Source organism: Folsomia candida, unplaced genomic scaffold (assembly GCF_002217175.1).
Source record: "Folsomia candida strain VU population unplaced genomic scaffold, ASM221717v1 Fcan01_Sc002, whole genome shotgun sequence".
Lineage (NCBI taxonomy): Eukaryota > Metazoa > Arthropoda > Collembola > Entomobryomorpha > Isotomidae > Folsomia > Folsomia candida.
This window is the reverse complement of record NW_019091194.1, coordinates 1,042,891-1,067,153: the sequence shown is the minus strand read 5'-3', so window position 1 is coordinate 1,067,153 and position 24,263 is coordinate 1,042,891. Positions and strand designations below refer to the sequence as shown.

At 36.4% G+C, this 24,263-nt stretch overlaps 1 protein-coding gene across 1 annotated transcript; it reads left to right on the top strand.

The window, feature by feature from the left end:
* The first annotated feature begins 5,744 nt into the window (after positions 1-5,744).
* LOC110845335 (relaxin receptor 1) lies at positions 5,745-23,488 on the top strand. Its single transcript, XM_035848306.1, has 21 exons — positions 5,745-6,387; positions 14,841-15,522; positions 16,176-16,216; positions 16,350-16,433; positions 17,017-17,176; positions 18,020-18,094; positions 19,392-19,463; positions 19,759-19,902; positions 19,976-20,062; positions 20,150-20,293; positions 20,374-20,445; positions 20,572-20,643; positions 20,771-20,848; positions 20,921-21,037; positions 21,112-21,344; positions 21,409-21,675; positions 21,738-21,855; positions 21,927-22,036; positions 22,106-22,218; positions 22,299-22,394; positions 22,473-23,488. The coding sequence occupies exons 2-21, from the start codon at positions 14,915-14,917 to the stop codon at positions 22,863-22,865; spliced, it is 3,084 nt and encodes a 1,027-aa protein (XP_035704199.1). The 5' UTR covers positions 5,745-6,387; positions 14,841-14,914; the 3' UTR covers positions 22,866-23,488.
* The last annotated feature ends 775 nt before the right edge of the window (positions 23,489-24,263 follow it).

The window sequence follows — 24,263 nt, the reverse complement described above, 5'->3', positions numbered from 1 at the left end:
ATAATTTTCAAACTAAGAAAATTTACTAAGAAAATTTATTCGGCATTACAACTTACAAGGGAACCTTTTATAGTGCCCGGAGCTCCCAGCATATCCAGTATATACATTAGACGCAGTTTTTAATACTCCTCCTATGATGTGACAAAATTTCCGTGTCAAAATGACATTTGGTCAAGCTGTGACGATTTTAGTGACGCGCCGAACGGTCACTTTCTCCGATGATTTCAATAGCGCAATTACATACATACACTTTTAATCACACGGTCCTCATCTTGTTTCTGAATGCTCAACCAATTTACTCACTGGTACTTAATTTAACTATATTTACAATATCATTACAATTTACTATTTATGTATAGCTTATGAATATTATTTTTACATTTGAATTTAAAAGTTACAAAATGTTCACGCCTACTTTTTGAAGAACATTCATAAGTAGTTGCTGTATTCTTTCCGCACAGTTTTCAAACTCCAATATTTGAAAGGAAAAAACAATATTGAAAACTTGTAAATAGTAAACAAATTGTAATGATATTCTAAATCTATTTAAATTAGGTGTCAGTCTTATCGGTGGGCAAATGAGTTGAGATTTCAGTGAGATGAGCGGGGAGCGTGTAGTGAAAAGTTGAACGGGTATCTTCACTACTAAAAGCATGGCAAAAATGACCGTTCCGCGCGTCACTAAAATCGTCACAGCTTGACCAAATGTCATTTTGACACGGAGATTTTGTCACATCATAGGACTAGTATTAAAAACTGCGTCTAATGTATATAGTGGATATGCTGGGAGCTCCAGGCACTATAAAAGTTTCCCTCGTTAGCAAATTAACGGTTTTAAAAGTTCTGTAACTTTATCTTTTGAGTTGGGTAAAAATTTCCGGAGCCGATCTTGAAATCATTCTTGACATTTTTCGTATAAAAATTCATATATAAATTACAGCTAGATAAATTTAAATTTAAGAAATGTGCATGCATAACTTACAAAAATGTTAATTTAACGTTCAAAACGTTGTTCTTATTTTACATGTTTTTCAATTAAATAACAATGCATTCGTTAATGCATTCTACTTCCGGTACTGATGTAATTTATCAGCATATTGGGAAGTTAGCAATTTTAACGTAATGTAAACGTAACGTAAACGTAACATAAACGTAGCAATGTTATCTTAGGTTATTATACGACATTACGTTTTAGGTTAAAGTCGCTAACTGCCTATTTATATTTAATAACTAATGTTTAATATTCTTGACTTGTATTAATTACAAAATTTATCATTTCATAACTATTTATTACAAGCATCAATATTTTATATCATCTAAATTTGATTTTAAGCTTTTCAATTTTTCCCAAAAACTATTTTTGGCTTCCATATTTTACATTTTTACAATTTTGGTTTACATTTTTACATTTTTCATGGGCATCTTCCCCTCTCAAGCATTATTAATAGACCAGGAAAAGTTATAATTGAACCACAAAACCGCATAGATCCATCAGTCCGACTTTATAATGTCTATACACAGTTGATAATATTGATATCTAGGACGTTAAACCTGTAATACAAAAACGGCCTAAATTTTCGTATGCATTGGAAATTCATATAAATATCTAAAATCAGCCATTTCAATTTATTTAAGCCCACTGACAGTCACCAGTGGTTAACTTGTCCACATTTTTGTTCACAATTTTTATACAGACCGTTGTAATTTCCAGATATTAATAAATACAGGAAAAGTTATGTAATTTTTTTCACCCATACAACCTCTTGTTAAAATGCAATCCTAAAAATAATTTAGTACAAATGTAATAGCTTCAAATTTCTATAAAGGACTAATTCCTTCTTGCGGTTTTGTAAATCTTTTCCATAATGCACCCGATTAAACCGTGATTGCAATGACGCACAAAGCTCCTCTCCTCCTGAGGTTGTTCCGGCTCCAAAAATAACACTGCGACGATAAAATAAATACAAATTTTAAAACAACGACGTAAATACAAATATGTACAATTTGTGCACATTAAATAATTAATTATAATTAATTCGTCACCTCATGCCATTCCGCACACGCGAATATGCAACCACATCCGATTTCTTTATGATCATCCTCATCATGAGCAATTCGGTCATGACATTACATTATCATACAAAATGCACACGGATTTGAGTCCAGCCGGACCCAAAGATGATTTTAATTTTGTGTATGCGAGACGAAATCAAAAATGACGACGTGGAGGATCCGTGTTTAATCAAACGGAATGCGTTTCACGGTGATTTGTGTGACGACAGGGCTGAGATTTGCTTACTTTCATTCATACAATTCTTTCAGCAGTGGCCGCGGAAGGCGTGGGGACATCGGGGGACATTGCCATTGTAGGATATGGGGGAGGGAGGGGTTTATATAACATGGGGAGATGATGCGGACATCGAACAACCGTGGGAACATTGTCCACATCCCTTCCGTGGCCACTGTGAGTGACAATGAGTGAGTAAAAAACTATTGAATAAGCATTTGTAAATTGCATCTTGTTGTTGTTGAGTAGTTTGCTGAGAATTAGCATATTTTTACGTGTGCCGTATTTATTGCAAAGTTTGCCGAGTTCTCCTCAAGTTGGTTTGCAAACATACTTGAAATGCTTTTTACCACGAATCTCATGTCCATGCCTCCAGCTTGTCTGATAAATGATTGACCGGACTCCAGCATCACAATTTAGAATGTTTACTTGAATGATTTTTCAGTTTTTTGACAAGCGCTTACCTAAGCTCAGCTGCTGCTCACCGGATCACGTCACTTGTTTAATTGGTTTTGTCGAGTCCCGTTATACAAATTTTGTTGGTGTCATCAAAGTCATATATTGGATATGGCATGGATGGCTAATTTTACAGAAAATTCTGCAAATATTGTTTTTTATGTTGTACATAAGTTCGGGTTTCGGGGATTTTTGTGAATCTAGTGTTTGTGCTGGTGTTTAAATATATGCATATTTATTATGTAATGTATAGATGGTCACAAATTCTGGGGAAAACTCAATCAGTAATTGTGCAAATAAATGTGTGAAAATTATGCAATATATTTAATTATGCGACATCCTTTTAAGTAGGTGATATCCAGTTTAATTTGGATTTTTCCGTTAAAAATCAGACATAAAAGAAACGTATTTAATTTGCAACATAACCGCAAAAAATGCTTGCCAATTTTGTTCACTTCCTTACAATTTACTGTATTTCTAAAAATCATTTCTAAAAATTCCCCAAATTTTTTGTCCTTCAAAAAATACTTTCTCTCCAAATTTCTCTCCTCGAAAAAAAAATCCAATTTCTTTTCAGAAATCATATTAATTTATCTACCATCCAATTTATCTCCTATTTCTTTACCCGACATGAAATATATGATAAATCCCGGAAATCACATCAACATTAAAACTCCATTAGAAAAATTACAAAAACTAGCACACAATTTATTTATGTATCGAAGAAGAATCTCTACATTCTCACTCAAGCGTGGTATTCTGTCCTCCGTAATGAGCATGTCTGACTTGACAGGCATTTTGTTTTACTGTCGGCTTATGCATGGGACTGGTTTTTTAAATAAATAAATTTCTACGAGCAATCTATCTGGATCGGTTTTTTAGCCAGATTTTTTTTCGTCGCCGTCTTTGTCGAAGCGGAAATGTCGTGATGTAGAAGAAATTGCATCGGAATGCAGAACGCCAATCTCAATTTGCACTTTGCCATTGTCCGTCCATCTGCCACGAGGAGTTGTTTCCTACCCAGTGAACTTTTGCTCGACCGCTTTCTCCGGCTTTCTCCTCAAATTGAGGTGTCCGTGTCAATTTGCCTGCTTCGTTGGTTGGCTACTGCTGGAACCCAGTGGCACAATCTGGGAACATATGTATGTAGGCAGACCAAAATATAAAAATTTTGATATTCGTGTCACAATTCAAGTTTTTTGATATATTTGTTTATTTATGATAAAATCAACACAGTATAAAACACTAATTTTGAAAAAATAATAATATAGAATTTTTATAAAAATCTAAATTTTCCACATGATAATGTCAAAAAATTACAAATGACATCGTTTGACGCATTTAATCTAAATAACTTGAACCATAATTTTTCAAAGAAAGATAAAACAAACACGACGTGGAAATTGTACACCTGGGAATTTCAACGATCTACTTTCTTGTCTTTCTGTGTATGCATGTAGTATCCCAAAATAAAAGAGAATCTCAATTTTTAGCCTGAAACTGTGCTTACGTAATCGTCTGTCTGTCTTTCCATAGCTCTAGGCCGGTTTTGACCTTGGTTCGGGTTATGCAAATTTATATTGAGAAATGTTTTGGTAGCATTTTGTTTACAGAAACTTAGCGAAAATCAGGTGTAAGTTTAGATAAATATAAAAATCACCCACCCACAAATGACCACACCTACCGAAGGAAAAGGCGTGACGATGACTATACGTCTTGTTTGTTCAGATTTTTCTCCATATTTCTTCCTTCTCGCAAGTCCACCTCTTTTTTCGTTTGGATTGGAATTCATTCCTGTATTCACATGGACGTATTTTTCTCAGTTTGCTTTCTCCCATTTATTATTTTTCGTCTCATTCCTCGCCTACTTGAGGAGGGTAACCAATGAAGCCTCCCTCCCCCTCCGACGCCCTGATAAATGGAGGAATTGTGGAGGAGAGAAAGCAGGAGGAGAAAGTGTGAAAAAAGCTCTGGAGGGTATTTACTCACTCACTTTCGCCAAGTCAGACCAGATTTTTCCTTACTTCGGGTGCTGGTAAATAGTGAGTGAGTTGCATTGCAGCATGTATGGATTGGAATTACGACCACATAATAGATCGGAAGTAGAAGTCGGGCCAGAGAGTGCAAATATCGGTACGTTGTGTTTTTTTACAAAAAAAGTGTGCAAAATATTTTTGCGATGTTTTCAAGTGTGATTTCGGTTACGTAAGTATTTACCTACACGATAAACATGCAGACTTTTTCGGTACAAGTGGGATTATGTAGATGTGTCCGATTAGAGCACATAAAGCTGGACGATGGAAATTTAATTCATACACAAAAAATTATTATTTATTGTTCGACGCCGATGCCAATTTGGAAATTTTCATGTTTACTACATGTTACATTACTACATTTTTATGTAATAAATAGGTTGCATAGTTGGTTTCGGAAAAGATAAAAATAATTTAAAATCCGGTAAAGTTATTAGAATTAAAGTTACACAAGAATTATTATTTATTGCTATTATTTATTGTCTGATGTCAACGCCAATTTGGAAATTTTCGTGTACAACTATTATCATCTTTATGCAATAAACAGGTTACAGTAGCAAAAGAAATGACAAAAATATTGCAAAACAATTAGATTAAATCACACACACCAAAACTGCTAATCTGCATGTAAGTAATGTACCGATAAGTATAATAAATAAATCTGGATGATCAAAAATTAAGATACAAACAAAATTATTATTTATTGTTCGATGTCAACGCCAAGTTGGAAATTATCGTGTATATTATTATTTCATCGTGTATATTATTATTTCATTTTTATGCAATAAATAGGTTGCAGTAACAATTGTCAGGAAGGACAAAGATAATTTAAAACCGTGTAAAATTATTAGATCAAACACACCAAAACTGCAAATCTGCATGGAAGTAAGTACACATTAGTGCGGCTCAAAGTAAGTACGGCAAAAATCTGAATTCGAGTCTCACTCACAGAAGTCTCACAGTCCATCCTTCACGTTATGTTCAGCAGAATGTGGAGTTTTGTCTCGAGGGCAGCGTAAGCTTTCTCTCAGTCTCAAATCGTCTGCTTTCACCAACCCAGCCAAACCAACTACGAAATACAACAGGATTCCCAGCAAGGGCAAACTGACTCGTTTCATATCATCGGAAAAGTGAAGTGAAGTGGGTGGACGAGAAAGTGAGAAATCTTACAATTATTAAGGACTAATAATTCATAATTTTGAGTGAAAGTGGTTCAAACTAAAGTAGGTCGTTCCAAAAAGAAATAAAATACAAACTTGGGAAATACAAGTTTCCAAAATTTCCCCAAAATTTCACCAGTGCCCAACCAAATATCTCATAATTAACTCTAACGATTCATAATTTTGAGTGAAAGTGCTTCAAACAAAACTTATTCGTGCCAAATTTTTTAAACCCATTACAAACATTGAAAATCAAATTTTCCAAAATTTTATCAATTCCCAATCCAAAATCTCAATTATTAACTCTAAATTCATAATTTTAAGTAAAAGTTCAAGCAAATTGTTCGTGCCAAAAGATTTTTTTAACAAAAACAACTTTGAGAAATACAATTTTGCCAAAATTTCCCCAAAATTTTACCTATTTCCAACCCCAATATTTCAACGAGACAAGGTAAGTACATAAAGTTGACGTCATTTTCCATTATCCAGCCAGTAAATAGATTGGATTGACTTCTCATCGTACACACAATAGAATCCGGATTTACACAATTCACACCTTTTTCTCAAGTAATAAATGATCATCATGATCACCATCATCATCTCGTTGTATTTCCCAACAGTGTAAAAATGTGTTTCAGAAATATTCAAACCGGGAAATTACATTAGGTTTCACGTTAAGGATTTGTTGATCCCAAAAGACGTGCCTCCTTTTCCATAAAATCGAGGAATCTCCACTTACACCAGATCGAAAATAAGTTGATTCTGTCCAACTCGAGACGCAAAGCAATTTATCGTCTCGGCATAAAGATTCACAGAACATCCCATTTAGGGGAAGGAATTGCGAAAATCTGCATGATTTGAAAGTCTCACTTTGATATGAAACGATATGTTGGGCTTCTTTCAGAAACCAAAACCAAACCACAAAGAAATTTGTCAACACGTAAATTTGAAAAGTGGGTGCAGAAATTTGCGAAAAGTAAAGAAAGAAAGAGAGAGATTTGATTTGTAAATACGTAATATGTGAAACATCAAAAAAAATATGAAATTTCAGGAAACTGGCAATTGCTTTAAAAAAATTGGAAAAATTCTCTGTTTCGAGAGATGTTCTATTTTGACTTTGATCTCTTTTTGAAAAGTTTGTGGGTGGACGGTTTCGCAAAATAAAATCAGGTCGTCCCATTGCCCATGATGATTGGCAAGTTACTTACGTTGGTTAGGGACTTTTGTTGACTCCACTGTTTGTACAAGATTATCCTCAAATCCGACATATTGTTGACTTAACCAATTTCAAGTGACGCTTTTTTTCGTCGAATTTTCCTCCCTCGAAGATCTACAAATACTCAAGTGGTCTCGATTCGAGGGCATGAAAGAGAGAGTGAAAGTTCAATAAAAATAATAGTTTTCTTCTGATTCACATGGTTTCAAGAATGGGGAATTTTCTGCACAGAATGAAGTGAGACGACGACATGAAACGACCACTTAAAAAAAGTTGATGAAATGGTACAAAGTGGGATTCAATGAGTTACGTAATCAAATAGGAGATGAACCTTGGGCAAAAATTGCGAAATCTCACTTTACCCCCGACTTTCTCCATCACGATTTATTCCCCATTTTATCTCCGATTCGTTTACGTTTTGAAATGTGATCTTGCTTGACTAGGTTGCTTACTTATCAAAGGAAAGTGAACGGAACAGGATACCGAACAGATAAGATAAGCAACCTTGAGGTTTGAGATCGTGCTATCAGTTTGTATATACTATGAGGAAATGGAAGAAAGTAGTCGGGTGTTTGTAACAGAGACGCCGTTTCGTGACCCATTTTACTTAGCAATAGTTTCTCATCTTCTCGTATAGTCCAGTCCAATTACAAATCTGTCTTGTCCAGTCGAGTCAAGTGTCATGTCCAACTTCAACCCTTCATTTCCCTTAACTTTAAGGCAAAATGTTTCCATTTCCCTTCATCCATTCGTAGGTATGTATGTATGTAAGCTCTGCTTTAGTTAGTACGCACTTGTACAATAAGGCACGGAAGGAAGTTAAACATCAAAAAGTGAAATTGTAACGTCACAAATTATCTAGTTTGACAGGTTCTCATAACATCATTTGTTTTAAGAATAGGGGCGGAAACGTGTGCCATTTTTGGAGAGGAATAGATGTTTCAAAATTACGTATAAAAAATAGTTTTAATTAATAATTTGAGTTAATGACTCGTTAAGTTTTTTTGTTAATTTGGGTATACAATTTTCATCTAAATAAATCCGATAGACTATCCAAGCCAAAAGATTTTTGGAACCTTGTAAAATTATTAATCCATTTTTCACTAAAATTTCCAAATTGGCATTAACATTGCTCATTTTTAAACAATATTATTTCCCCGTCTCTCTTCCACGGATAGATATTCGCTTTCTCTTAATTTTATTCCGGCATCATCCCGTTTTAATAATCCACCAGACCCAGCCGACCTAATACTCATTCATGGTTTGTCTGTCTGTCTCTGTTAGTAGGCGCTTATTGCAGTGCAGCCAGTGTAGTCGTTCCCTTTATGTGATCCTAATGCCCCAATTCCAACCAAAATTACCCTATAACACACCATTTCTATTCAAATGGTAATTTAATCCAATTACTTGGACTCTCACATCTTACACAACTCACACAAAATTCTCTCGGATACTGCCAAATCTCCCAAAATGATGCAATAATACTTAAAATATAAAATGTTTTTGCTTTATCATTAACAACTTTGGTTTTGGCGTTGGCTTTCTCTTTGTACTAAAATGTGGCATGGCATGGCGTGACGAGACACTGACACGACATGTGAACATGACATGCCGACATCTTCTCTCGGCATGTCACGTAAATAAAAATATGGCAGAAAAGTGAAACAATTTAGGTTTTCTTGCTTCCTTTTCCGTGGGCAGACGAAAAATATGAAGAGAGTTGTCCTATTTTGAAATAATATGTCTATCTAATCCACCCCCGTAATAATAAATCTTAATAAACGCATATAAAGAAGTAGCTTCAGTCTCACCTCACCCCCAACCACGCCCACGACAAGGTGGGAACACTTAATTTCACTATATTTTATCGATAGGTTCAATTTCAGTAAAAATCTCAGTTTGCCCCCGACCACACCCCCTGGCGCCAAGGGGGGTGGTTCGATTGGCCCCAAAAATTGATACGATCTTCCCCTGGAGTCATATGTATGATGCCGCAAACCGATTTCAATTATCTCGATGCGTTCTCCCGTTATTCTGCTCTCGGACAGACAGACGGACGGACAGACAAAGTCTTCCCATAAAGCAGCTCCAGCTACTTATAATAAGCTGGCGATTTTTAGCTACTGGATTTCCCCCTGAATTTAATGGAATGTTATTGCCCCACTAACAAGACGGCGAGGAGAGAAAGACAGCTTGCTTTATACTCACCCACTTCTTTCCCATGAGTGAAAGTCTTCCATGTGTAACTTTATTTAATAGCATGCACTCCTTTACTACATACTTGGGAGGATGGAAAATTGTTACATAATGGGACCCGAAGTAGTCGCCAACAAAGCGGAGATTATTATTGTATCAAATTTCTCCAATAATAAAATACAATTGTGATGAGAAACTTGTCCCGTAAATTTGGATGAGAAAACCTCGTGAGAAAAGTTTCACCACTGAATTGATGTTCGTCCCTGGGTGGATAATAATCGTATATTATGCCCCCGATAAGTACTTACCACAGCTTCAGTCTCCTGCGTGCAGCTCGTCTCTATATCCCCTTGGCAGGATCCATCTCTGTCTTCTTTAGGAAATGGACTCATTGCATTACTCACTTTCAGCATGGGTCAAAAATTCCACTTTTTGATACAAATGCTGCCCGCCCCACCGGGAGGTAGCGAGATGCAGTGGCCGCGGAAGCTTGAGGGGACAGAGGGACAATGTCCCCACGGTTATTAGATGTCCCCAACATCTCGCCATGTTATACAAACCCCTCCCTCCCCCCACCCTACAATGCCAATGTCCCCACATGTCCCCACAGCTTCCGCGGCCACTGGTGGAGAGATGTATGTACATGGCTCAATTATATTATACTTGCCAAAATTCTCGACCCCGCACTCTTCTTATCACCACGACCCAAGTCTTAGCGCTTTTATGGTGATAAATTCCAACGACGACATGCCATGATCCGATGACCTGAGGACAATTAATGTCATGATGAGCCTTCCTTCAACGGAAGGAATACTGATTTTCTGAAGAAAAGTAGACCTACATAAAAAAACTGGCTATTTCCTTTTTCCCCAAAAGTTATTTGTAGAATTTGGAATTTTACTTAATTTCAGAATTGTAAAAAATTGTATTTTTTCTGATAAATTTCTACTTTTAACATCAAACCAGGCATGAATATTGTTTTATCAAAGTAATAATTGGGTGACTTGTTGGTACTATTTTTTTTGGTGAATTATCACGTCACAAAATTCAGGTCACGTTTTTTGCACTTCTTTGTATGCCGAGGAGTAAGGAGTCGAGTGGATTTCGACTTGTGAAGGGTACCCGGGTAGAAAAATGGTACGAATTAGCGAATATGTATGTACGGCTCTGTGGAATTAGCACACAGGACGAGATGAGAGCGAGTGGGTGGATCGGTGGAACACAGTGGGACTTAAAAAACTTGGATGCTTTTTTTTCATCTTATTGACGAATTGTGTATTCTTATAAATATTTGTAAACATTTGAGATTGTGTTTTGTGAACAGTTTTCTATTTTAAAACTTTCAAAATATTTTTGATTTGCAATTTCTTTAATTTGAGAAAATAAAAATGTGTAATATGGTTAGAGAGAAATTGTCATTTTGAAATGTTAATCTTGTAGCTCAAAATCTGCACACTTCATTTAAAATATTGCAATTATGCCAAAATAAGTACTTATTTTCTGAGACTTCAAAGAACATTTGGATTTTATTTTGTTCAACTTGTTGGCCGAAAGTATAATTATACATTGTTCATATACGTAAAGAAATATAAAGATTTGGAAATATTTGGAGTAAATCAATTGTAATTCATAATTTTGACCAAATTTAGAAATTTCTAATCTAATTTCTCTCGATTTGTACAAAATTTCAAATCAAAAAGCTTGAAATGAGGTAAAAAAAAGTGTTCACAAAATTCTATAACAGTTTTTCTCGATTTTTCTTCTTCCTACAGGAATTTCTCTTCCTCTTCCTCCCTTTTCGTCTCATTCTTTTCATCCTTTCCGCATATAATATGAACTGCAGATATTTGCATCGTAATTTTTCACAAAAAAATGAACCGAAGAAAGGAGGAAACCGGAAATCCTCCCTTAATCCTACCAAAACCGACAATGTGACAAAAGTAGAGTCATGTTTTTCTTCATTGAATTGCATACATGAAAAATATCTGGGAAAATTCTTCATTTTCAAGTGAAATAAAATCAAAGCGGAAAAATAAAAGTTTTGTTATGATCGGAAGTTATTTAATAAAATCCGATCATTTTACTTGATTTGAAACCCGAGTTCCAGAACAGTTACAACTTTTTGAATACGATTTAAATTTCTTTAAATAACTTTATTCTTCCGATGGGAAGCGAATGACAAACAAATCGAAGGAGATGAAATTCATATCAATTTAGGTTCAATTTAGGTTCAATTCATATCAATTCATATCAATTCATTTCAATTTTATTCAGTTTAGGTTTCGATTTCTTTTCAAAATTATACGATTTTGATTTATTGCGACGAGACGAGTAATCTGATTCCAAAGCGCTGAATGCGCCGAAATGTAAAAAAAACTAGAGTGCAGACGTCATCTAGCCCGAGTCAGGGTCAGAGTCCTATTTTTAATTTTTGTCTAACGACCCAACGACTGTCACCAAATTACATTGCTTTAACGACGCCGCTTAAGCTTAATCCTTCTCAATTCAATTGTCATATTTATCTAGCATGAAAATTTATAGTTTTATAGACCAATTTCAAAAACCAGTGTGGGTCACCTTGTTGATACAAATTTGTCGAAATTGGTTTAAGGAATCGTCCGTTAGCGTGTCCTAGACAAAGACACATAGACATACCGGTTCCATAAGCGCTGACTCGGGCTAAAAGCTTTTTACATCACAAACTGCTTATAAGTTCAAGGATTTATTGACTGACAACCGCACTAATTAGATTCATGATTGTAATTAATTTAGCTTGATTTGTTCCCTGTGTCGAATTTTGATTTTCAACATATTAAAAAAACTTTTGTAAATATTGTCTTGTTATTTTATTTAAGAATTAAATAATTATTTGGCAGATTCTCATAACGTCATTTGTTTTAAGTGGAGTTTAAGTTTTAAGTTTAAGTTTTAAGTGGAGATTTGTTTTCAGGGCGGAAATGTGTACCATTTTTGGGGAGGGAAATGCGTCCAAATTACGCATAAAATAGTTGTAATTAATTTGAAAATTATTAATTACAACTATTTTAACTCAAGAGTTAATGGCTTGTAAAGTCTTTTATATTAATTTGGATATAAAATTTTCTCCGATAACCTTTCAAAACAAAAACCTTATAAAATCATTAATCCATTTTTCATCAAAATTTCCAATTTGGCATTGACATTGCTCATCTTGCTAAAAAAATCAGGCATTTAAAAATACAACCCATGATCCACTTTTTACCCCATAATTCAACCACTTTCATCCTAAATGCATACATACATATGTACATACAAATCCCCACTAATTGGCTAGCCTTGAACCCCATTAAAATATTACCAGTTAAATCCGCCCCACTCAAGATCAACAAGACAGACGAGTCAAGGCAAATCTCATTTCATGTCTCACTTTCCCATGCAACTTTCACTCTTTATCAGTGGCCGCGGAAGCCGTGGGGACATCTGGGGACATTGCCATTGTAGGATAGGGGAGGGCGGGGTTTATATAAGATGAGCAGACGATGGGGACATCGAACAACCGTGGGGACATTGTCCCTCTGTCCCCTCAAGCTTCCGCGGCCACTGGGCTTTATCAGGAGCAGCAAATCTCTCAAAACTTATTCGCCACACCAAAAACCAACAACTCTCTTCTCCCAACTAAATTCTGCAAGTTCCACACAGAGCAAAAATTAATTATGCCGAGTCACCCAGTCCGTTACTTTACTTTCACTCCATCCAGCACTTCATTCTGGGTAGAAAAAAAACGTTCTTTTTGACTGATAAAGTAGAAAAAAACTATTTTTTTCGCTTCTTCTCTTATCTTTTTACTTTTCCACTTTGTCCGCACACGACATGTAACAACTTTGTTACTTATTATTATAAATGGTGGTGGTGGTGGTGGTCTGGAAGAAGAAGAACGAGAAATGGCCAGAGTGGGGGGCAGGATGACAAATTCCGGAAGTAATGCAATTCTCCATCCTAGAGGAGAAGAATTAGGGAGATTTTCCTCCCCATTTTCTTGTTACATGGCCAATTATACAGTTTTAGGTTGTAAATATTAATCAAATTCTTGCACATTCGGAGAGAAATGTTTATATTTAGATGAAAAATGTACGATTTTATTGACACTGTGCATAATTAATTGAAAAAATAAGAGAATATTATTGACGAATTTGAAAAAAAGAGTGGAGGAGATAAGTTTTCGGAATTGAATACAAATTTGAATCAGTTTCAATCCAATTTGGAAAATTTGAACGATTTATTAATAATTTAGGCATGTTTGGTAGATGTGCATGCAGGATGGATAAATCTGTAGTGTGGTTTTGTTATTTTATTAATTATTTTACCATGCTGAAGAACCTACTGTTCAGAAACATTATTGACGCATTAGAAAAAAAGATCAGTTTTCAAAATCGGAATCGATCAGAAATCAGAATCGGAATTGAAAATTTTTTCATGATTGCATGAGTGAGCTCAATTTCGGTGAGTCGAGTGAGTTCGATTCCAATTTAGAGAATTTAAAATATTTATTAATTTATTAGACATGTAGATGGAAGGCAGATCGCTAGTTTTAGAATGAGTTTTAATTTATTTTATTAATTATTTTACCACGTTAAAAAAAACTTACTCTTCAGAAACTTAAAAAAATAACGAGAGAAAAGAACAACTCCAAAAAAACATGGGAAAGACAGGAGGAGGACACTTAAAGAAGGAGCAGGACAAGAAGTTTACTACCGGAGGACAGTAGTGAAAGTGGGGATGATAAATGAGCCCCTTTTACCCAACCACACCACTCGACTTGACAACTATCATCCACCCAGGGAAACGAAACCACTGCTGCTGCTAAGTATTTACTGCAGCAATGAATGTCCTTCTGCTTATTTGTTCTTCAGGTCTAGTGTTTCTCGTCAGTGGCCGCGGAAGGGTGTGGCCAATGTCCCCACGGTTGTTCGATGTCCGCATCATCTCCCCATCTTATATAAACCCGGGCCTCCCCAATCCTGGGGACAATGTCAATGTCCCCACAGCTTCCGCGGCCACTGTTTCTCGTCGTGTAAAATGCATGTGATGTGGAACCATAAATTATTCCGGGGGTCTGTATCTATCCACTACTCGCGAACCGTGGGGTAGAACCTGTACCGCTCTCTCTTCCTTCCTCATAAATCTGACAAATGAATCTAAATCCAATCCCTGAACACTGCGGAATTAATCTGTAATAAGGACAGGACAAAAGTAGACCTGTCCTCGACCTGGATTTGCATAGAAAACGGAAATAGTTACACATTTTCAAAATTTTCGGGGATAAAATAATGGCACAAAATTTCCGAAGTATATAAAAAAACATTTGTCATTATTATTTACATAGTGTAGAAAACCAAGAAAGTTACACATTTTCAAAATTTCGGGGATGAAATAATAACGCAAAATTTCCAAAGTATATGTTTGAACAACACTCGTCTTTATTTCGCCACTTGTAAACCGTTATTTTATTACAGGATGAAATCGTCTCTACGATCACGACAGCCCGTCACCTTAAAAAACCCTTTGACATTCACGTTTCCGTAAATAAATGAAAATGAAGACGGTACAACAGCGAGGCAGACTTTCGTCCCACTTTCACCAAATTTACGGAAACATGCCTGCATGCCCAGTAATAACAATTCTTCTCCTTCTTATCATCATCATGATGACAACTTCAACAGCAGCAGCAGAGACACCGTCACCCATTGACTTTCTCTCCACCAAGGCGGCATTATCCGCCAAAAATGGACAACAACCGTCATCACCTCGTTTTACTGGGTTGGATCCGACAACTTTTGCAGAAGTGAGAAATGCAGTGCATGTGGCACCAGGGAAAGCAGATGGTGATCCAGATCTAGATTCACCATCATCATTACAGGGTCAACGAGGTGGATGGAGCGATTCATCTCGTCGTCGTGTAAGCAGCAGTGAAGCAGGTGGTGCTTTCTCCTCGTTATTTCATCACGAAATAGATTCGCAGAAATATTTCAGGAATGTGAACATAGTTGATTTCACTTCCGGAGAGGAGGAGAAAGTTGTGCAGATCAGGAGCAGATTTAAGAGAAATGCTCTGATAACGGCGTCCTGTCCGCTGGGGACGTTCGAATGTGCAGCCGATGCTACGTTGTGTGTTCCACAGAATGCGATTTGCAATGGGTGAGAGGATTTGTAAATGTAATAATGACGGGAAATGTTGTCTAAAATTGTTATGTTGCACCGTTTTGAGCTTATTGCCGTTTTAATTTTTTGAATTGTAAGTTTCGAATCAATAAGTGGTAACAATTGGTTAAAAACATGCAGTTTTTAACAGTTTTTGAGACAACCTTCAAACATTTAATTTTTACTTTTTACATTTTGTTCTGGTATTGTTCTTCCAATTTCAAAATGACTTTCGAAAACGTAAACAAATAAATAACACAAATTCTGAACTTATGAATCATTCTTTCTTTCTAAATTTTGTCAAAATTTGTTCATTATTTTTGCACGGTAAATTGTACTAACTGTTTTTAGAAAGCTATGTAAATATGCAAATAAGCTGTGAAAAGTGGCAAAACCAACGATACATATTTGCTTGTCTAAAATTTTGTAGAGCCCTATCGTTATTTTATATGATTTTTTTGTGTTCCATTGATAACATCCGTATTAATTAATTGGATCAAAAGATTGCACCTATATAGTTTAACTATTGCTTATTTTAACAGTTACAATTAATTTTTAATGGCGTTAAACTATTTTAAAAATCCATCAATTTGCATGATCTGATTTTTAAAATTTTGTCACAAATTGACACACTTTCTTTTTACCAACAGGAAACCAGATTGTCCCGATGGTTCCGACGAGGATCAGTGTGGTAAATAATGTCTTGAGAGAAAATCTTCTCACAAAATTCGCACTTCACTTCCTCCTGTCCTTCCCTCTTTTTACACTTTCTCTCTTCGTCCTTTGTATGCAAAATTTAACATAATTTTCTCATCTTCTTCCAGAAAACAAGCACGATAAGCAATTTTGGGATAACTTTTTCCAAAAACGACCAGGAGCCGATGCCGGGAAGAATGATACTTGCAAATGTGAGTGAGCCTAAAAAATATGGGATTCAGATTTAACTCATCGGCCCAAACATTACCAACTTTCTCGCTCTTTTACACACACGAAACGACCATTTACACCCCGTAAAAATCAATTACTAACTTCCCCCATCAGTGGCCGCGGAAGCCGTGGGGACATTTGGGGACATTAACATTGCAGGATAAGGGAGGGAGGGGTTTATATATGTAACATGGGGAGATGATGCGGACATCGAACACAGGTGGGGACATTGTCCCTCTGTCCCCTCAAGCTTCCGCGGCCACTGTCCCCATAAAAACCCCACGTCAGTGGCCGCGGAAGCCGTGGGGACACTAACATTGTAGGATAAGGGAGGCCGGGGTTTCTATAACATGGGCAGATGATGCGGACATCAAATAACCGTGGGGACATTGTCCCTCTGTCCCCTCACCCTTCCGCGGCCATTGTCCCCCATAAAAAATCTACATTTCTCTTCTCACCCAACACTTTCTTTCCCCCCCAAAAAAAATGAAAATGAAATCTTAAAAGCTTGCAATGAATTTCAAATAGGATTCAATTTTTTCCCCTTCCTCTTCTTGTAATCAGATCCAACTCTTAAGAAAACCGAGGAACATGACAAACACCCCGAAGAAGAATCTAGCAAACTACCCAGTGAAAGTGAATGTCAGTGTTCGGGTGAAAAGTTATTTTGCCATAATCTCCACCACCTCAATCTCTCCCTGATTCCGGACGGAGTCATATTTCTGTAAGTTTCGCAAATATTATTATTCTTGGAAGAGAGACCTACTTTTGGCAAAAGTTTACATAGATTTTCTCCAACAGCCTGTGTGCTGGGTGGGATAGATAAGCATATCAAACATACATGTAGATAATCCATGCATATATTTGCATATACGGAGTCATGTGAGGTGGTAAGAATCAGGCCGTAAATCAATTAGCTTAATGGCTCCACCTTGGTTTCCGCAGGTGGTAAAATAATTAGTCGGGCTGGTCGAGGTCTTCATTTCTTTGCTCAGATGTGATCCGAATTCGGATGAATTGTTGAATCGTACAAAATTTAGGGGAGGCATTAATCTCACGGAGTTTTGGCCCTTCGGGTTATTTAATCAGGGATGCCACAAAATTAAAACTTTCGCCCACTTTCTAGTGTTCTACTCTAGTGCAGTTTAATGTAATGAAATACTCTGTGTGGTCAAATACGTAAGTTTTGTCCGTATTTTGAAATTCTGATTCCTTTGATGACATTAAAATTCGGATGAGTGAGTAAGTATAGAATGTCATAATTTCGGAAATTGTCTCAATTTCCCCGAGTGAATTGCCTGTGAAATTAAGCCTGTGGTCAAATCTAATATCCGTAATTGGTCAAAAACAAATGATTTATTGCAGATTTAACAATTTATTATATGCTCATGCTTTGATCCATCCAACAGTGTCGAAAATGGTGAATTTGCTGAAATGTTTCGTGGAAATGGTGGTGGTGGCTGGTTTATTCTGAGAATTCTTCGTGTCAGACTAGAATTTAAAGTAGGAAAGGACTAAACAGACGGCGGGGGAGAAGAGCTACTAAAATTTCTTGTCCTTATTGCAGCGACTTGAGTGGAAGTGGAGTCGACAGTGTCGATTTCACGGGCGAGGGGACACGCTTTCACCAGCTCAACACTCTGTAAGTTGAAGATCTCAAGTTTCTCTCTTCGGGCTGCTTTAACTTTTTTCTGTTCATGTTAAATATGTGCATGTGCAAATATGTACTTTTATATACCTTTCTCAGTCAGCTATTGGATATTATTTGTTGAAGGAAAATCATGTCAAGGATAATTTAATAAAAAATATCAATTTTTTTACATAAATTGTTTGATAACTAGATTATTTGTAAGAATTTTGGTAACTTGATAGGGTTTTTGACTACTTGGAGAGTGTAAAGAATGGATTTCTGGTCATGTTAAATATGTACATGCACAAATATGTATGTACCTTTCTCAGCTATGGGATATTATTGAAGGGAAATCATGTCATGGATAATTCAATCCCGAAAATCAATTTTTTTAATAAATTGAAATTACTAGATTAGTCAATTATTGAAAATTAGGCAATTTGGTAGGATTTTTCACTACTTTGTGATTGCGTAAAGTATGAGACTTTATATTAAGTAAGAAATACGTTGAATTTCAGTATCAAAATTAATTTAGCTGAAAATGCTTGTTTGGGACTCCGAAAGCTAAAATTTAGAAATTTTTAAGTAGCTTTAAAATCGACAGATTTAGTTTTTGGAAGTTCGATGATTCCAAATTAGTTACAAACAATTACTTCGAATACTCTATACATTTCCTTAAAAAAATCTGAAATTTTCCAAAAATTATTTTCATCTGCCCAAATAGTAGGGATCCAAATCCAGTTAGCAAATTAGCAAGTTAGCAATCCAAGCTCGTAAATTAAGCCTCAAATTTCCGTAAATTCTTGTAAGTTTTGAAGGACGAGTTTGAGATTACATCTTGCACGAAGGAAGGAAGGGTATAAAATATTTGCCTCTCAGAAGCTTATCCTGTGTGCCTATCGAAAAGAGAGGACAGGAAGTTGGCAAGTGCATTTCTTACTGCGATTACTCCGTTACTGCGGTTTCTCTCTAATGCAAATTATGATACGACCCAGAGTCTCCGTCTTCTGCTCAAAATCATATTTTGAATTTAGTCAAGTTTTCGAGCTTGTAAAATTAGGTCAGATGTAAACATGATGTTGGACGAAATGATGTAAAATGACTAGTTTGCCGTTATTTTGTGTAGGAAGTCAATTTTGAAAAATTTATGTTTCGAGATTTTGAACCTTATGATTTAATTATCTAAACTAGTTTTAGTTATTATTAAAATTCACTTTTATCAATTAATGGCGTCGCATGTATTACATGCTCATATTATTTTGTTAATGTCTAAAATATTATAAAGAAAGGTTTTTTTAAAAAAATACAGAATCCTGTCGAGCACAAATCTTCAAGAAATACGACCCAACGACTTCACCAGTTTGATCCTCCTACAAATCCTGTAATTCAACCTGCCCCTTTATTAGCTCTCTTAGCTCTCTCTTTATTTTTAGCCCGAGTCAGGACTTATGGAACCATCATATGCAGTCTGCCCGTCGGTCTATCTCGTGATAACTCTCGCTAAACTCATTCCATCGACTAGAAATTTGAGGACAATTGAGACAAATGAGGAGTTACATAAGTTTGAAGATGAGAATGAATTTAGAAATAGATTGTGACCCTGACTCGGGCTAACAACAAGTCAAAACTGCACACTATAGGTTTTTAAAATGTAATAATCTCCCCTAAATTTATAGCCACTTGACCGGAAATAATTTAAAAACCATTCCACCAGGAGCATTTTCCACCACCAAGAAATTAAAAAAGTTGTATTTGGGCTACAACCAGATCGCAACCCTTGATCCTGGATCGTTTCACGGTTTAACAGAACTGGAAGAATTGTAATCAACATTGAAAAAAATATATTTGGCAATAATTTCGCCAAAATGCAAAATCTTAAACTTTTATTCACAGAGATTTACGCCACAACAAACTCAAATTCGTCACGACGGATCAAAAATCTCCAACTTATTTCTTGGGACTGTCAAGTCTGCGAATTTTGTAAGAAACAAAAATTGCAAATAAAAAGTTGGCAAAAATTTCCAAGTAGAATTTCCAAGTAGAAATAAATATTAATGTCTGTTTCAGACATTTGAGTAACAACGAGCTGGAATTCTTAGGACCGGATTATTTTCTCGGGTTGGAAAATTTAGAACTGCTTTCACTCACGAGGAATAAAATATCTTCAATTTCACGAAACGCGTTTGCCAATTTGTCCTCGTTAATTCATCTGTAAGATTTTGTTGGAAAAGTTAAAATTAGTCATGATTTCCATTTAAAAATTTTAAAATTTTGAAATTTTTTCTTTTTAGATATTTAGCCTACAATAGATTAGAATCCTTGGAAGATGAGCGATTCTGTAGTTTGAGATCCTTGCTGAACTTGTAAGTCAAAAGTTTAAAAAATTAAAAACTTGCATATTTTTATTTACTCAAGATTTGCATAGGAATTTATAGAATCATATTTTTGTGAAGTTTCCGTAAATCAATTTTTTTGCCAAAAATTTCCAGAAATTTAAACAACAACGGGATTAAACATATTTCTCCTGACTCGTTCGTCTGCCTGGATTCACTTCAATCCTTGTAAGCCTTATTTACTCGCATACATCAATTTCCATCAAAAACGACACAGTCCTATTTTCCATGCAATTCCCTCGTCTAAAACTGCACATTAATTAATTAATCATTTCATTTCATCCTTCGTGGCCAGAGTCCTTGAACAAAACAGATTTGGTGAGCTGGAAAATCCATCCCGGATATTTGCTAATCTCACCGAACTCCAGTACATGTGGGTTCCGTAAACACGTTAATAATCAATAAATTTGCATAATGCTTATCTAATTGATACCCACGAAACCAGCTACTTTGACCAATTTTGGATGTGCGCCTGGGCTCCGCATGTCCGTTCATGCACGCCAAAAGGGGACGGGATATCCTCCGTGGAAAATCTCCTCGATAACGTCATCCTCCGAGTCTGGTACTTGTCACAATTAGTTAAATATGGCAATAATTACAGTAATTAAATATGCAAATAATTAACTACTTAACCAGCGTATGGATCATGGGCATCGTTGGCGTGGTTGGGAACGGTTTCGTAATCCTGAGCCGTCTCCTCGTCCGAGAGAAGAATCGGGTGCACTCTTTCTACATAAAAAACCTCGCTTTTGCCGACCTTATCATGGGCTTATTCCTGTTAAGCATTGCTTATCATGATGTCCTATTTCGGGGCAATTTCCTTTCTCAGCAGCATACGTGGCGACACTCGTTGACGTGTCAGTGGTCAGGTAAAAATTGACATGGAAATTTTCTCCAGTCCAGGATTTCTGACCATCTTTTTCTTATTTCCAGGCCTACTGTCCACCTTATCGTCCGAATCGTCCGTCCTGATTCTCACCTTGATCACGTTGGATCGTTACCTGTCCATCATCAAGCCGTTCTCGGAGCGGAGAAATGCCATGCTGCCAGCAATCAGTGTCATCTCGGTGTTATGGACGGTCTCATTTTTGCTTAGTTTTGTCCCACTTTATTCACTTTTTGAGGGTTATTTTGGCCCTTATTTTTACACCTCGAACGGACTCTGTCTTCCGCTTAATATTCATAATCCGTTCGATTCAGGTAACTCAATAAAATGGGAAAAGGAAGACATGATTTGATGATTTTGTCTCAATTTTTGACAGGTTGGGAATATTCCTTTTTTCTCTTTGTGGTCATAAATTCCTTCGCGTTTGCCTTCATTTGCTACGCGTATTATAAAATGTTGAGGATTATTCAGACTTCGACGACCTCGATACGAAGGTATTTATATGCTTAATAAGTAATTAATTGTCGCAATTATGTGGTCAAATAATAATTACGTCATTACTAAGCACGCAACAAAAGCAGGATGGCATGTTAGCCATGAGATTTGGGATCGTCGTGTTGACAGACTTTTTATGCTGGGCACCTGTCATCGTGTCGAAAACGTTGGCAATGTTGGGTAAAAAAGTGACACATTTTTTTTTTCAAAATTCAATAAATTGATTTATTATTTTACATAAATTTGTAGGTGTTCCAATTCAGTCGGATTTTTACGCGTGGCTCGCCGTCTTCGTCCTTCCTGTAAACTCGGCCATAAATCCGATAATTTACACGTTAACCACCAAACTTTTTAAGCAACAGGTAAAAAAATATCAAACTTACGTCAAAAATTTTGACTCGAAATTCAAAATTCTGAAAAAATCATGATTTTATTTTTTCAGGTGTCCCATCTCACCTTGGGCGTTCGAAAACGCTTGGGCATGGCCACCGATGACTCTACAACTTCATCGCTCTACTATCGCAACCGGATTTCTCGGGTAATCATGAAATCGATACGTGCTTATGCGTATATTTACATAATCGATAACTTTTACTGCATTTTTGTTTCTTTTCAGACCCTCAACACTTCTCTGTCTGGATCCATAATGCATTCGACGAAGGGTCCTCCAAACGGCTCTGTGACGACACGACATCAAGCCAGAAATAGGAACAGATACACCGTCAGCGCCATAAATTCCGTGATTGCTTCATCTACCGGGATCCAACTTCCGGCCGGTGGCGGCGGAGGTGGAGGTGCTGGTGATTCCAGCATTTCTGAGGACGATGGTGGTTATCTGAACGGTGCTGGTGGTGGTCCTGCTGTTGGTCAACATTTTTCCCTGCAAACGTTACGAGAGGATGATGATGTCGACAACGTGGAAATGTGTGACCCAAGCGGGCTGCCCCCATACTTTACAGATATTGATTTGACCTCGCACACGAACCAGGAAGAGGAGACTGTGACGTGAAGAATGAAATACACCTTATCGGATCATGACACTACATAAATATGGATAAGTTGGTTATCCTCCAGAGGGTAATTTAATATTGGAGGAAGAAATGTTTATTGTTGTGTAATCTTGGACTTTCTCCCAATCGAGGGAAGGAGAGAAACTAATCGAGTGCAAAGTAGAAGAGAGGCCAGGACAAGTTTTTATCAAATCGGATTAAAAGTTGGGTTGCTTTCAGTCAATGAGGGCTAATTTATAGGGGAGGGAAGTAAAGCTGGCTTGATTTAGGAAATAATAAGTGTTGATTTCTAGAAAGGTAGTGATTCAAGTTATCAATAATCGATAAGCCAGGATAAATTGTTAGCGCTACTGAATTTAATTGGTGGAAATTTTAGCAATTCGTATTAGTGATTGGCGACATGTTTCGAAAAACTTTTCGAAATTATTAACAGACTTTTTTAATTTTTGAGAAAGCTGTGCATAACCATTTATTATGATGTTATTGCGAAAATTAGTTCGTATCATAATTGCCCTCAAACCTCGCAAAAAATAGAAAATTTGGTTTTTGCAATAATAAAACTTGAAAAATGTGTGATATAAAACCTTGCGATAAATCTTTAAAATTTCCGAAATAAAATAAAATAAACCAATTTAATCACCAATCACCACAAGTCAACTAATTAATCATCATCCCATCCGCTAATTATTATAATTACCCATTGCGTAATCTCTTACATAACGTTGCATCAAAACACACCATAAATCCTTCCAAAAATTCATCACTAGATTTAACTCCATTATTTACTTATCAACAATTTTCTCCGTTTTGTCATCTCCAAACAAATCTTCATCATCATTTGGACGATTAGCGCAAAAAGTGAGGGACCATAAATAACAATAAAAACACGTAAACAAGTGAAGCGTAGTAGGAACCAGTGGCCGCGGAATGGTGTGGGGACAGAGGGACAATGTCCCCACAGTTATTCGATGTCCCCATCATCTGCCCATCTTATATAAACCCCTCCCTCCCCCATCCTGCAATGTTAATGTCCCCACATATCCCCACAGCTTCCGCAGCCACTGGTAGGAACAAGCAGGGAAAGTTGCACACCAACAATCCAATTGTTCCCCGAAGAATGATGAATGATTTCCTCACCGAAAAAACTGGCAACAAAACATCCTCAGCAGAAAAAAAACAGTGACAAAACACGGAAGATTTCCCCATTCAGAAACTTCAATCTCATAAAATACGTAGAAAAAAGGGTTCCAATTTACGTAATGAAAATTTCCCATTGTCATCAAATTTCCAATTTCTACCTCTGTTCGCGAAAAAGTGGCGAATTCCTTTACTTTTAATGATTTGTGTCGTGTGTGCCGACGATGCAGTTTGTTATCCTTGTTTTTTGTCTGTCTGGT

What these genes read in the sequence shown, in the direction of transcription:
- LOC110845335 (XM_035848306.1), top strand. Translation starts at nt 14,915, where the DNA reads ATGAAAATGAAGACGGTACAACAGCGAGGCAGACTTTCGTCCCACTTT. An exon ending in GAAGAATGATACTTGCAAAT is followed by an intron (nt 16,434 to 17,016) that starts GTGAGTGAGCCT and finishes TCTTGTAATCAG; the next exon opens with ATCCAACTCTTAAGAAAACC. An exon ending in CCAAACTTTTTAAGCAACAG is followed by an intron (nt 22,219 to 22,298) that starts GTAAAAAAATAT and finishes TTATTTTTTCAG; the next exon opens with GTGTCCCATCTCACCTTGGG.